Here is a 15,473-nt window from a genome sequence, read left to right as displayed (position 1 = left end):
GCAACGAGTAGTCCATGAAGCAGCCATGGGGAACCTCAGGCCCCAGGGGCCAGATGCGTTCCCCAGCTTGCCTGGATCTGGCCCCCTGAGACTCAAGGTCCCTCCAGCATTGGGGAGTCTGTGGTGGCACTCCAGCCCCCGCGCTGCCTCATCGCGGAACGGGAGCACATGAACTTAACTAGGCTGGGCCTCCATAGGTCCTAGTGTGGGAGGGGAACGTGGGAAGTGTTTTCCCCTTCTCAGTCGGGGGGGGGGGGGGGGGCGCACACCAATGAGGGATTTTTTGCTTCTCACTTGTGTGCGGGCCCCCAACCCCCACCCCTGCCATTAAGTCCGTCCGTTTATAAACTGCTTTGTCATACCTCTGAATTCTCCCTGATTTTATACAAAATAAATTCTTCTTTACCTGGATTTTTTGTTTCATTTTACTTCTTGCTACCAGAGTTAGGAAACTAAGAGCTAGTGCAAAAAGTACATCTACAAAAAGTACACCAGCTGGCAAATGATTAAGGAATCAAAATAAAACTTCCTTCAGAAAACATCAACCTTAACCACAAAAACAAAACTTGCTTTTACAAGGTTATCCTTTTATGTTGCTTAGATTTATAGCTTCCAGAATGTTTATGATACCATTGCAAAAACTTACGATTTTCTTCCTTTGATTTAAATGTTTTAATATTATGCTGACAGATAATAACAAAAGACTTTTTCTACTACAAAAGGAATCATTACAATGGATCTAGTTTTCATTTGAAGTGAAGCTAAGATCTTAACCTTCTGCCATAAACAGGTTAAAAGTCTGGGACATGACCAAGTCTTTATAGAGCACATTCAAATTGTCTGTACTACAGATTTGTAGCCAGTTAAAGAGCAGTCCTTTTATAACTGAGCCTCCTGACATGGTTGTATTTGTCATGCAGACAGTCCCCGACAGGCCATTCTTGGGTCTGGATGTCTGTAAAGCACAGTATACAGAGGGCTCAAACCTTTTACTTCCTTATTTAAATCCAGTAATAATGGCTGTCTTACAGGGGTTCTCAAACTTCATTGCATTGCAATCTCCTGATGACAAAATTATTACATGCAGAGCGTTTTTTGTTAAAAAAATTAAAAAGGTGCCAGTATTCCAGGGGAAAAGTTGTTGAGTTCTGAGTGGAAGTGTTGGTACTGCGTCTGGAGGTGCTGGTACTGCATACCAGGCAGTACCATCACAAAAAAAGAACAGATTACATGATCCCAGAAGGGGGTTAGGGGGAGTTGGGGAAGAGACAAAGCTGAAATCCAATGGCTTCAGGCAGGGGGGCCTGTAACTTGAGCTCAGTTGCCCACAGCTGAAGTGTTTGGGTTTGGATTCACAGCCTGGGGAGATGTGCTGGTGCTAGCTGTACTCTAACTAGCATGCCAAAAAGAAGAGAAAGGACATGGGCTCAGTGTTAGCTGCACAAGCAATATATACAGGGAGGTCAGGCGGACTTGTGCAGCCCATGCCATGGCATCTTGTCCTCTGTTTTTAAGCAAGCTAGCTTGAGCACAACTAGCTGGGGTACAGCTACATGAGCTGCTGTTTACACCAGGGCATAGGGGCTTGAGGGACTGCAGTCCAAGGCCCTGCAAAAAGACCTCTGGAGTGCCAAAAGTGCAGATCTTGTTGCAGGGTCCCCACCTGCAGCCACTAAAGCCCCTGCATTCCAACTCTGCCTAGAAAGGGGTTTGGGGGGAGGGGAGAGTGAGAAACATGGCTCCGTGCACTACCTCCCCCGACTGGGCTGGAACTAAAAATGAAGATAAGCTCTGTCCCTGCGCTTTCCTCAGCTGGGTGCTCCACCCCCACCATGAATCATAGCCAATGGAAGCTGTTGGAGGTGGTGCCCAAAGGCGAGTGTAGGGAAGCACACAGAGCCAGCGCCGCCTCCTCTCCCCAGGGCCTGTGCCATCAAAGGAGCACCGCTCCAGTAAGCACCCCAAACCCCAACTCTTGCCTCAACTCCGGCACTCTGAACCCCTCCTTTTTAGCTCCACCCCAGAGCCCATGGGGCCACATGAAATCTAATAGCCCCAGATCCTAAGGAGAGTTAATCCAGCTCTGTACAGCCATAGAATGGATTCCCATAAGGATTGCAAATCGTAGACAAATCACGTACAGTGTCTGAAAAGCTGATTCTCACATAAAATAGCACAAAGCAATTACAAAGTACATTAAACTTGTGAATCATTTTACACTAGGAATTGTATTGCCTTAGCACAATATTTATTTATTAGTAATGAAACAGACTTTCAGTCAGAAAAGGGCACAGAATCAATACAGGGCTTTAATTATTTTGGTATTTAGCTTAGCATCTAACATGCATTTCTGACTGAGAAGTCTCTGAAAGGATAATAATTTTAGATAAGGCAGATAAAAAAAAGTTTTCATGGCAAGAATTTAAGTCATTTCTGTGCATATGGCCACTGTAGGAGCCTCTATGCAGAGGGAATCAAATTCCCTCAGGTGCCTATATTTAGGATCAAAGTACTTTTTAAAATATAAAAGTTTTAGTCTCCAAGGGATAAAAAATTACAAAACTGTCTGAAATGAACTTTATTTAACCTAAGAGTTTGTGCCAACTTAAATACACAACTTCTTTCAGGCAGGAGAAGGCATTTACTCACTGCGTATTCTGAGATGCATGGAGAAGCCATTATAGAAATAATCAACAGTACTGTAATACAGAAAAGCCTTAAAATGACAAAAACAGACAACTAATAAACAGCTTACATTTCAGTTCATGCAGGCACTCTCTCTGTATATATTTCTTTTAAAGTGATCATTAAAGTTTAGCCTCACTTATTTATTTGAACAAAACAGATCTATTCCTATTTACAGCCTCCAACTCCAAATCTAATATAAATGTTATTAAGAGATCTTATAAGATACCAGGTAACTGAAAAACAAATACAATTTGGGAAAGATATTCCAGCCATCTTTGGCTAGTAATTACTAGATGTGAAGGATAGTTCATCAAGTTTTGGCTGTACTGTCAACTCCACAGCATTGGCTGAATCAATAAAAAGACACAATTTCTGGCACCACTGAACCAGGTGAAAATGTTTGTCATGAAAGCAGACACTAATTAATCATACTGTCTCTACAGATGGCACCAATGGAGCAAGATGAACATGATCTATTGGCCAGATTACGTTTTCTGCTGAACAGTTATGGTCAGATTCACATTTTTTCTCTTTATACTTAGCAAAAATTAAAAATGTACCAACGTGGCATACAGCAAGATACATATTTTAAAGAGAAAGACAGATTTACTTAATTTTACTCATTGCAGCTGTTTCACAAGTTATATTTGAAATCCAAGTTTTAAGCTACATTGGCATTCTAGGGTTAGATCTTCAGTACAAATAGTTTGGAAGGAGCCTTCACCTCCATCACAAGAGTCTTGCTCACCCATGCCCCATAAGCAGGAGGATTATCACTCTGCTGAGAGAAGCCCTTTTAGGGAAGGAGACTATTGGCTGGTCAATTTACATTCAGTTACAATGGGAATTTGGTATTTAACTGCCCTCTATGTCTTTGAAAATCTCCTGAACAGAAACTTTAGTTGCAAATGACTCTGAAGTTCAAAGAATGACCTTGCCCTTGTGAAAAATGCAGTAAGGCTTGTGCATTTAAAGACGGAGATTTATGAAACTTTCACTGCAGATGTGATTGCAACCAGGAAGCAAATATATACGGAAAGGAAATACGGTAGAAATAGATATCAATGGTTGGAACGGATGGGTCCTGAGAACATGCAGCACTGTGAGCACAGAATATAGGTGTACTTGTTCACCTGGACAACTCTAAGGAACTTCAGTACCAATCAGCCCATATTTGTGACATTGGTAATGCCTGGATATAGATGATGTGATGGGAGGTCTTAGCTGCTGGTTTAGATTGTTTTGTATGAAACATACAGGAGATGGAACACTCAATATTGATTCTCCCATCTTCACACCAGTATGAGGTTTTGTCCGTAATTTTATGGAGGCCCAAGGGTTGGAAAGGTTGCTGGGGGCAAGTGGGGTATTTATCATTTACATATACACACTGAAGCAGTGTTGATCTTGGTTAACCCTTGCAGCTACTCAACAGACAAGGTGTAAAGACTCAAATAACCTGATCTAGGATACAACTGCTAATTCTGAAGATTCTGTTTACTAAGAAGACTATTAAAGAGATCTCTGGCAGTTCTACTAGGTATGAAAACCCTGGTCCCGATTTATCTGTTATTAGAATGCCCAATACTACTCCAGTTTTGAGCTTTTAAACTGCTCTTCCTATTAGTCGGAGAAAACAAAGTGTATAAAAGGTAGATCTGGGCACATCTAAGCCACAGTCCATGCTCCTATTGATCTACCGTCTGCTTCCCTAGTGAAGTACAGCCTTCTTAAAATTTCTACTGGATGCGAACATCTCCACCTGCAGTAAGATAGGTCCCTGAATAACAGCTGCAATATTACTTGGTCCAGAGACTGCACAGCATTGTCTCTCTGCTTTAGCTCCTTTTATGTGGAGTACTCTGATTGAAACAAAGTAATGTTTTGTCCAGGACAGCATCCATAAGCTCTCAGGTCAACTTTTTGAGTTCCCTTTTCTGGTTTACATATGCTGCAGCTGTCTGGTCGCCGAACTGGCTCAGGGAGTGCTCTTTCCTCAAGTGATCAGTGAAGTCTTGAAGGGCCAACCTAATTACTTATCTCTAGCAAAAGTTGACATTTTGAAGCCTCTCCTACCTTGACTATGTTCCGTGTGTGCCCTCAATGTGCTTCTCATATTTAAATGCTGGTGCCTGTGGCTAGGCTAGGGCTTTGGGGACCAGATTGTGAAAGGAGAATTGTTACATAAGACAGTGGATCCCTCTTGAATGGTATTTTCACATTCCTTTGTTTCCTTTGGAAATTAATCTATTGTCATAAGACTCTCTGAAACTCTCACACATATTGTTTTTAGGATTGGTGTAATCTCAGTACAGGACATTAGAAGACACAGAAGCTGCAGGCAAAGAAGGATTGATATCACTCAGCTCCATGATACTTGGAAATTAGAAACTGAATCATATCGATTTTTTTCCTGAGTCAGAAAGACTATGGCACTTCTTGTGTCTGTCTCAATCCCAGGTGAATGATTTTCCAAAATAGAATTAGGTCTATTAAAAATCTTTGTGCTTGAAGCATGGACTATATATCCTCATATCAACTGAGACTGGATATTTCATATGCCTTATAACTAACGATCTATTTTATCTCATACACATCGTGAATGAGAAGTTGGCAAACAGCAGTTTTTTGTAAGAAACATAGGTCACTTTTCTAAGGAAAATCGTGAATATTGTACTTGCATTTCCAAATAATGTTAATAAGTTTTAGATAAGAATTACAAATAAATAATATAAACTAATTATGCTCTAGCTTTCTTCAGATTTGGAAACAAAAGTAGCTTAATATGATCTATATATCTTTAATGCCCCTTGCCTCTTTGCTGTCACTCATTAAGTAAAGAAGAAGAAAAGGATTGTCTCTCATCGTCCTATCACAGGTAACCTATGTTTGGGATTTTCCTAAGAAAAGAGCACAGGGATAATTCTGGGAGTTTACCGTACTTTGCCCCTCTGAAAGATGCTCTGTATATTCTGTGCTCAGTGCAGCTGTTCTGGTACAGTAATTACAGCCTCTCCAGCAGGAGTAGTCCATTTGGATTTTTGTCAAGGTCCTAATTTCTAAAGCGAAGTATAGTTCATGTCCAGACTCCAGAGAAGAAAATAAACAACAAGAACAAGAAAGAGACTGATTTCATGGTTCATTCAAAAGCATCTGATAGTCCAGATTTAGCCTGTGGTCCACCTATTGACTATCCTTGCCAGTGTAAACTGATTGGAGGTAATAATAGTATGCAGTAGTTGGCAATCAAAAAAGCAAGCTTCCACAACCAGAGGAAAAAGTGTAAACTCTAAACTACCATAGACACAATATACGAATACTTTCTTTCCCACAAACAGAAGTGTTATTACTTGTTTAATGTCTTTCTTAAGCCTTGAACAAACAACTACCGTTCACCATGTGATAAGCCTTTTATGACTGGGGTGTGTTTCTCTGTAGAGGCCTTAATTCTATCCACCCACAAAGACAAAAGAGTAACATTACAAAAACATGCAAAAGCACTGATATTCAGACTGTTAAGCCCATTATCTAAATTCCCATGTAAGTTCTCATTCAGTTCTATTTTAGACCATCTTGTTCCCAAACTGATAGAATACATCTTTAGAATCCACCATGTTCTGTGATGGAAATGTTTTATACCAGGGGTGGCCAACCCATTAAACAAAGAGAGCTAAAACAGTGGTGGAAAAAAATGTGAAGAGCCGCACCAGAATTTTTATTTTTTAGCAATTTTTGTTGAGGAAAAAAAAGGACCCCCTTTAAAAGAAAAGACAAGGCTTTTTGGCCACATCAGGCTCCCGTTTTGAATTGCCACACCAGACGGCTCCCCTACCTCGGTGAGCACAGGGACCACTTCTAGGGGCGCAGGGGCAGCTTTGCGAGCCATACTTTGGTGGGGGGAGGGAGGGACGAGCCGCATGTGGCTCGCAAGCCGCAGGCTGGCCACCCCTGTTTTATACATTCTTAAATAGGGTACTCTTTCTACATCAGAAAGTTCTCATGGGAGGGAGATATTATTCCAACTTTACTTTACATATAAAAAACTGAGGTAGAGGTTATTTGCCCAAGACAACAAAGGGAATCAGTGCCAAAGCCAAGGTGTGCTTTTACAGTGCTAGCACAGTGATACTCAGAAATGTTGCTCGGGAGCTGCAAGTGGCTCTTGAATGTGTTTCCTGTGGCTTTTGGCAGCACCTGATATTAAAACACCATTGATTTATTTTTAATTATTAACCAATCATGTTTTTATTATGTTGTTAACCAATTGTAGTTGAAAAATACTACTTGATCAGTCATTTTGCCGTGAGAACTATATAGAGAGTATTTACAAATACTATATATTTTAGAGTTTGTCTGTCTGTTTGATCAAGAACTCTTAAACAGTAAGAGCTAGGTCCACCAAGTTCAGTATACAGCTTCCTCTTCTCATAATTTAAAGCAACATAAGGTTTTAGTTGTGCCCAGAAAATGGGATTGCTTCTCATAAAACCAAATAGAAAATAGACAGAATCACCAAATCAAGTATAGTCCTCAAAATTGACATAACTAAGTAAATGTTGAAGGAAACTGAACCATGGTGAGTGAGAAACATATGATGCACCTGGAATAGAACTGCTTCTCAAGAAAGCTTACAGAAAAGAGATAAAATGGAGGAATTTGTAGTGCTCTGTTTTGGAACAGACACATCAATGCTTAAAATGTTTGAAAACTAGAAGACAATGTTATTGGAAACCAAACTGATTATAGCCCTTTTTTGTTAAAACATAGGAAACGATAAGAGTTTATAATAATGAAGAGAAAAATACAATTGATTGAATTCACATTTTAAAAAAATGAAATGGACAAATTTTAACAATCCCCATTTTTAAGCAATTCAAAATAAAAATTAACCATCAAAACAACACTATTTTTGAAAAATAGAATAATTTAAATTAACATTTTCCTTTTATTTTTAAAAAAAGTTAATTGAGTTAAGGACCTAAGGACCTATAATTTTCCAGAGAGAGAGAGAGAGAGAGAGAGAGAGAGAGACAGAGACACTGATAGTGAAAGTATACAAATGATTTTTTTCATGCCACTCTGGCTTTTTTGGGTAATGTTAGTCACTAATTTGGGTCATGAACCATTGAGATCTGAGTATTGGTAGTCTAACACAATGGCCTCAGGGTTTATTATTGGAAGCTACCACAATACAAAAAATAAAATAAAATAATTCAAGGTGTTCCTGGCTCTAAGTCCTGTGCAGAGACTATTTCTCTCTCTCAGGCACAAACAAATTAACAAGATTCTAGAAAAAGTTACAGCACTAGTGCTCCTAATCAACTTACCTCCACTCTCTTTGGGACAAAATCATTTGCACCATAGTACATGGTGGTGTAATAGGATTATTTATTAGCTAAATTTAAATAAAAAGTCAGAAAACTAGAAAGCAATGCCTGGATAGTAGCACAAACTTTTTTTTTCTTTAAATGACTAATTTTCAAAACAAGCAAACGAAGTTTAAAAACTGGTAAAATAAAATGTGTTATTCTATTTCACAGAAAAACTATCATTCAAAGTAGTGCAAGGAAATCCCTCAACCTCAGACACACAATAATCTGCATATTCACATCATCTTAATTGATTAAATTCCAAGTAAAAAATTAAACCTGAATATCCAAAAGCCCTATACACATCCTAACATTTCAGCAGGACAACAACAGTTAATCCACAGTTCTGTTCTATGCACGCTCATGTTTTAACTATGATGGAGAATTATTGTATCATTAATTGGGGCCCTGAACTTGCAAACACATATGTAAGTGAGTAACTCTAAGCACCTGAGTAATTCCATTGACTTTAGTAGGGCTTCTCATATGCTTAAAGTTAACTGTATACAAAAATATTTGCTAGGCCTGCACCCCAAACACAGTTTTTATTCCACAAGTAAGAACTATTGAATTTAAAATTCAAGAAAGATCTGTTTATAATTAGTTCTAATGTATCTATGAATATGCAACTTGTCTTTTTAGTGGGGTAATTTGCACTTTGTCCACAGATTTTTTCATGTGATAACAATTACCTTGGCAGCAGAGTCGGATACTCCATGTGTGACATTTCTTATAAGGCCACCAACATTTCCATATTTTATTAGCCCTGTAACACCTTCTGAAACATCGTTCAGGAGACCCATCGGGTTGCCAAGGAAATCCACTGAACCCAGAATCCTTGCTGCCTGACTAAGCAGCTCCTATAAAATAGTTAAATTAAAAACATTATCTACACATCTGATTTCATGGTCAGCAGGGATAATAGCATTTTAAAAACTACAACATGTTAACATTTGACCCCTGGAAAGAACAAAAAGATGTGAAAGTCAAAACATTATAATGAGAGACATGATTAACAATATTTGTACTTTAAAATACAATTTTCTAATTGGTAAAAATATCTAATAGGATATCTGTCTATCAAGCTGTGTCTGTAGACCAATTTGAAAAATGGGAACACAATTTTACTCTTTTACACTCAAGAGACCAATTCTCCTCAAAGTAAAAAGTACAGGCAGTCCCTGGGTTACGTACAAGATAGGGACTGTAGGTTTGTTCTTAAGTTGAATCTGTATGTAAGTCGGAACTGGTGTCCAGATTCAGCCGCTGCTGAAACTGACCGCCAGTTCTGACTTACATACAGATTCAACTTAAGAACCCCAAGCTTCCCCAAGTCAGCTGCTGCTGAAACTGATCAGCGCTGATTCCAGGAAGCCTGGGGCAGAGCAACTCTGCCTCGGGCTTCCTGTAGTCAGCGCTGGTCAGTTTCAGCAGCGGCTGACTTGGGGACGCCTGGGGCAGAGCAGCTGGAGTGCTGCTGGGTTGCTCCAGTAGCACCGCTCCTCGGCGCTACTGGACCAACCCAGCAGCACCCCAGCTGCTCTGCCCCAGGCGTCCTGATTCAGCCACTGCTGAAACTGACCAGCAGCGGCTGAATCAGGACCTGGGGCAGAGCAGCTAGGGTGCTGCCGGGTTGGTCCAGTAGTGCCCAGAGCGGCGCTGCAGGATCAATAGGCAGCGCCCCAGCTGCTCTGCTCCAGGGTCCAAAACAAAAGCCTGGTCTGCTGGGGGGGGGGGGGGGGCACACTAGCCGCGCCCCCCTCCCCCCCCCCCCCCCGCAGACCAGGGACACCGGGAGCAGAGCCGCAGCAGCAGCGGGGTGCCGCGCCCCCCCGCGGCTGCGGCTTCAGTCCCGGTGCCTGTGGTCTGCTGGGGACGGTCCCCAGCAGACCACAGGCACCGGGACTGAAGCGGCAGCAGCGGCGGTTCCCCGCCCGGTGCCCCTGGTCTGCTGGAGATGGTCTCCAGCAGACCAGGGGCACGAGAGCAGCTTACGAACGGGGCTCTCTCGCCCCGGAGCTCGCAGGTAGCAATCCGCTACCTCGACCTCCGGGGCGAGAAAGCCCCGTTCATAAGTGCAGATCCAACATAAGTCGGATTCGCGTAAGTCGGGGACTGCCTGTATATCAGAACATTAAAGATGGAGGAGGCAAAAGTTAATGATTTCGACAGAGCTAGAAAGTTTGATGCCAGAGGAATATCTGGCCCCTAACATCAAATATATATATAGATAAATAAAAGAGAGAGAGAGAGAGAGAGAGAGAGAGAGAGAGAGAGAGAGAGCGCACACAAGCATAATATGCTTAAGCACTACATATTTACGCATTACAATAGAGAAAGAAATGTACTATTTTGTAAATTTGATAAAGAGCTCCTAAAACAGAAAAGTTTTAAACTTTTTGTGGATGCCACAGTATGATTTATCTGACACTCACCTCTTGAAAATGCTTAAGGATATCATTAATGATAAACTCCTTTGTTTCATATGGGTGGACCCTAGTGAATGGATCCAGGATAATCACTGCATCTTCAAATCGGATTAGAGGAAATCCCAGTGTGCTTTTCAGTGCCTAATTAAATGAAAAACTGGAATTATGACTTCTGTTACACTTTACTTCCCATTCATATTTGAACTAACTGATTTCCGATCAGGCAACAAATGAAATTTATCTAACAGCTATAAAAACTAGTTCCTGACATGTAAATGGAACACAGTGTACTGGCATCTACCCAAAGCCCTATTATCTGAACCTATGCATTATCCAATTCCTTTTATTGCTGGGGGGACAAGGAAAGGATTTAGATAAAGTGAAGGTTTGGATAATAAAGAAGAGCTCCCCAGTCACAGCTGTGGGGACGAGGATGCTACTGGAGAGGCCATCCTGCTCCTGAATGGCTCAAGCAGGAGCACAAGGAGCCCTCTGCAGCCCTGCTGTCATAGGACTGAGTGAGCTAGAGCTGCAGAGGGTTTCCTGTGCTGCTGTAGGGCAGGTGACACTGGATCTCTACAGGCACAAGGTGCACAGGAGGCTGTGGTCCTGGCGGGCAGAGTAGAGAACAGAAGTCTCTGTTCTTTCCGAATTGCAGCCTCCCCCAGCACCTTCTGCATGCAAGGATCTACTGTCAGCAATCCTAGTGGCAGTGCAAGGAGCTCTCTGCAGTCCCACTTAGATTACATTGGAATGAATGAGCAGAGCAGAGACCTTCCTTCCCCCAAGTTGGAGTTCTAGCAGGGGAAAGATGAACCCCAGGTGCAGGGAGGAGGTGCCCTGCTGCTGAGTGGCTCTTAACCTCTCAACTACCTTAATTCCTGATTATTCAGATAAAATGAGTCTCCCCTCCCCCCCTGCATGTTATTTGGATACCTAGAAGCATAAAGTAATCACACTGTAATTATGGAAATAATTTTGGTCATTTCTAATTGTTTGAACCCTATTTGCCCACTGCATAGAATAATATCAAGTGTACCTCCTAATAAATGTTAGTGTATTTAATATTATTCTATGCAGTGGAAAATAGGGTTCAAAAAAGTAGAATAAATCTGTTAGTCTCTAAGGTGCCACAGGACTCCTAGTTGTTTTTGCAGATACAGAAAACAGGGTCACCCCTCTGAGACTTAGGATGAAGTGATATTACCTACACAATTTCCTAGAGTCCACAGGTATTAACATACCTCAGTCTGTTCTCTCATCATCTTTGTTTAGTGGAATTTACGTAGAATTTACTTTTTCAAATTAACTTTGTGAAGGAAATGAGGTGGGTGAGGTAATGTCTTTTATTGGACCAACTTCTGTTGATGGAAGAGCCAAGTTTTTGAGTTTCAAAGAACTCTTCTTTGCGAAAAGGTAACCAGAGCGTTAAGTTAAATACAAGGTGGGGCATTAACCCACGTTGCAAGCCACCAGTTAAAATGAAGTGGGGAATGAACACAAAGGAAAGCGCACAGCAGCGGGGCCAGCTGCCAGGACTCCGCAGCAGTGGGACCAGCTATGGTGGTGAAGCCAGCTGCGGGATCAGCAGCCTGGACTCCCGGCAGCTGGGAGCCTGTGGAGGAAGGGCTGGCTGCAGCGGTGGGGCTGGATGCTAGGATCCCAGGAGGGGGTCGGCTGCCAGACCCAGGAAAGGGGCAGAGCCTGGAGTGAGGTGCGATGATCCTTCCCTAATCCTCTAAAACATTTAACTATGTAACTGATAAAATTTTGATTGATTACAGTGTTAATGTTTTCTATATTTTTTACATTCCTAGTGGTAGTACAGACATGAGCTAAGTCTCTATTTAAAGAATAAAAGTTTAATGGTCTGTACATTCACAAGTTGGCCAAGAGACTGAGGCGAGCAGCACTGCTCATCTTCATAGAATCATAGATCTGGAAGAGACCGCAGGAGGTCATCAAGTCCAGTCCCCTGCCCAAGGCAGGACCAATCTCAACTAAATCAACCCAGCCAAGGTTGTGTCAAGCCAAGACTTAAAAACCTCTAGGAATGGAGAGTTCACCACCTCCCTAGATAACCCATTCCAGTACTTCATCACCTTCCCAGTGAAATAGTTTTTCCTAATATCCAACCTAGACCACCTCCACTGTAAATTGAGACCATTGCTCCTTGTTCTGCCATCCATCACTACTGTGAACAGCCTCTCTCTATCATCTTTGGAATCTCTCTTCAGGAAGTTGAAGGCTGCTATCAAATCCCCCCTCACTCTTCTCTTCTGCAGACTAAACAAACCCAGATCTCTCATTCTCTCCTCATAGGTCATGTGTTCCAGCCCCCTAATCATATTGGTTGCCCTCTGCTGGACCCTCTCCATCTTGGACATCATCGATGAGAAAGTAAGATTGAAACGGACAATTCTCTTTATGAACAGCTATCCACTGAATCATTCATTAGGGCTAGCACACTGACAATATGGAGTTCAGAATCTGCAAGTGTGCCAGTTTGACAGTATTAAAAAGTCCAATACGTGATTTCTGATCTCAGAACTAACACTTAATTGATGTTGCATTCATAGAACTCTAAGGCCTTGTCTACATTAAACCCTCTTGTTGATCTCATCTATGCAATTTCAGCTGCACAAATAGCATAGCTGATGTCAACGTGCTTACCGTGGTGTCTTGTATGTGGGAGCAATCCTCACATCAACTCTGGCTACTTTTCTCATCCTGGTGGAGTACCAGAGTTGATGGGAGAGCACTCAGAGATTGATTTATCAAGTCTAAGCAGACATGATAAATTGACCACTGGTGGATTGATCATTGCAGTGTCTATCCACCATGTAGTGAAGACGAGCCTTGAAACTTACTCTTAGATAAATAAAGCTTTGGCAGAAACTTTTCTATCTGTGAAGAGTAATAAATTTTGGCAGAACTTTTTCTGTTAATGAACAGTAGCTCTAAACTATATATGGCTGGGGTGAGTGATAGCATTAGTGATGTTACTGCTATCAGTGTCCCAACATATTATATCTAGAAGAGAGGGGGATTACATGAAACCAGTGTCACTGTGTCTCCAATAGTGATTGTTGGCCAAAAGACGAGCATGTTATAGTCTTCTGTCTTATATTTTAATATAAGCATAATAATTTTGGAAAAGTCAATTTAGGAAAATAAATTTAAAAAAAGACGGTGATGGTGACATTTAGATTGAAAAACATCTGTTGTATATTGAAAATGTTTACCTTTTGTCTCATTTTATCAAGAACACTAAAACTAAGAAAATGTAGAAAGGCAATGAAGACTAAATTTCCTTTTTATTTCAGTCTGTAAGTGACATCTGTTGCTGAAGCATTTACTAACTTCAAAATTCAAACCAAACACCTAATCCATTGAGACTCTTTAGGTATTAACAAACCTTTGGCATTTGTGTTATATCTTTCTACATTAATCTTTGTTACACCCATTGGTAAAATGTAAAATTAAATCAGGTAAAGTGAGTTACTCTGCCATCTGCAGGCCACTAAATTATGTTACAAAGCTAGTATAAGGGTTTGTGTATGTGCTTCGGGGGGACAGAATTAGGAAATATTCAATATCATACAGCCACTGAATAACTAAATAAATACAATAGTGTACAACCCTGTCACTTATTTACAGAAGTATCAAGCTGTTTACTGTCCATGATCATTAGATGTTACATAAAGCAGGTGTGTTGATATAACTAACTAATAAAAATGATAATCTATCTGCACGGACATTGACAAAAATTCATCCCCAAGCCTTAAAAACAATTGAGGAGGTAGGGAAAATATCTACCCATACAGCATAAATTTACTTAGATATAAACAGTATTGCAAGTTCTCTCTTTTTCTCCCAATCTATTCTGTACAAGACACAATTGACTGGAACTCCCTTCTCTGAAAAGTTCATACATGTTACTTTCCCACTAACTGTTTTTATAAAGGGGAAAAAAAGGTTGCATGCCCAGTTTTCTCTTGAGACACTGCTCATAGCTGCTGGGATGTCAGAGTCAACAATACCAGTTTCTTTCCATTAAAAACAAGGCAAGAGACCAGCAAAAGTATTTAAGATTTGTGAAAACACATTTCGTGTTCTAGCTAAATATTGTCTTTGTTTGATAAAGTGCGTATCTCTAAAACAACTTGTGTTACTAACTAGCCTGGCTAGTCAGGCAGTCCTACACACACTACCACTTCCCTCAAGCTGATCTGGATGAGGAGCATTCTTCTTGTGCCAATGCAAAAACAAAACATCCTTTCCTTTTGAATCCCTTGTTAAACCACAAAGAATAACAAAAACCTATGCTTAATTTGTCCTTGTTCTTGGCATATGTGCTAAAAACCATCAGAGTTTGAGGGGATGAAACTCATTTCATTCCCTATAACTAAGAGGTCCCCAGGGTTCTATGGCACCACCTAACATACCACCACCACCACCACCACAAAAAAAAAAAAAAAAAAAACACACACACACACACACACACACACACACACACACACGTTTACAATGTATTGTTTAGCATTGTTTGTATTAGTGGGGTCATTTATTATTTAATTTTATTGTGTGTCCACTTAAAAACAGTCAATTTTGAATTTATTTGTCACTGATGTTATTTTCATAGCACTAGCAATTTATTTTTTGCATTGCTGACATTTTTACCAAACACTATGTTGGGCTATTTTGTTTTACCCAGATTGTATGAACTTCCACCCCTTGCTTTAATTTTATGATGAACACAAAAAAGGGTTAACAGTGGAAAGTTTTGGTCCCAGAAAAATTAATAGGCTTTAGGCCTCTCATCATTTCAGGCAGACGGTAAAGCCGGTCAGGGAATGACAATATTCTGTTTCATGACAACTTCCAAGGTTTTGAAATGTATTTTTATTGTGCACTGGTTTTTGCAAAATGAAATTGTGATCTCTCCATCTGCATTTTCCCTGTATGCTTTGGTTGACAAAATGGC

General features: G+C 40.8%; 1 protein-coding gene across 10 annotated transcripts in view; it reads right to left on the bottom strand.

Annotated features, from left to right (window-relative positions):
- VPS13D (vacuolar protein sorting 13 homolog D) overlaps nucleotides 1-15,473 on the bottom strand; it is a 223,547-nt gene that overhangs the window by 72,357 nt on the left and 135,717 nt on the right. For all 10 annotated transcript variants that reach the window (XM_075906827.1, XM_075906819.1, XM_075906820.1 and 7 more), the window contains 2 exons: nucleotides 10,493-10,627; nucleotides 8,750-8,917 (listed from right to left, as the gene is read on the bottom strand). In XM_075906827.1, the coding sequence (XP_075762942.1) occupies nucleotides 8,750-8,917; nucleotides 10,493-10,627 (303 nt within the window). The remainder of the gene's footprint in view (nucleotides 1-8,749; nucleotides 8,918-10,492; nucleotides 10,628-15,473) is intronic.

The sequence above is a fragment of the Pelodiscus sinensis genome, chromosome 23, assembly GCF_049634645.1.
Source record: "Pelodiscus sinensis isolate JC-2024 chromosome 23, ASM4963464v1, whole genome shotgun sequence".
NCBI lineage: Eukaryota > Metazoa > Chordata > Testudines > Trionychidae > Pelodiscus > Pelodiscus sinensis.
This window is presented reverse-complemented; position numbering and strand designations above follow the sequence as displayed.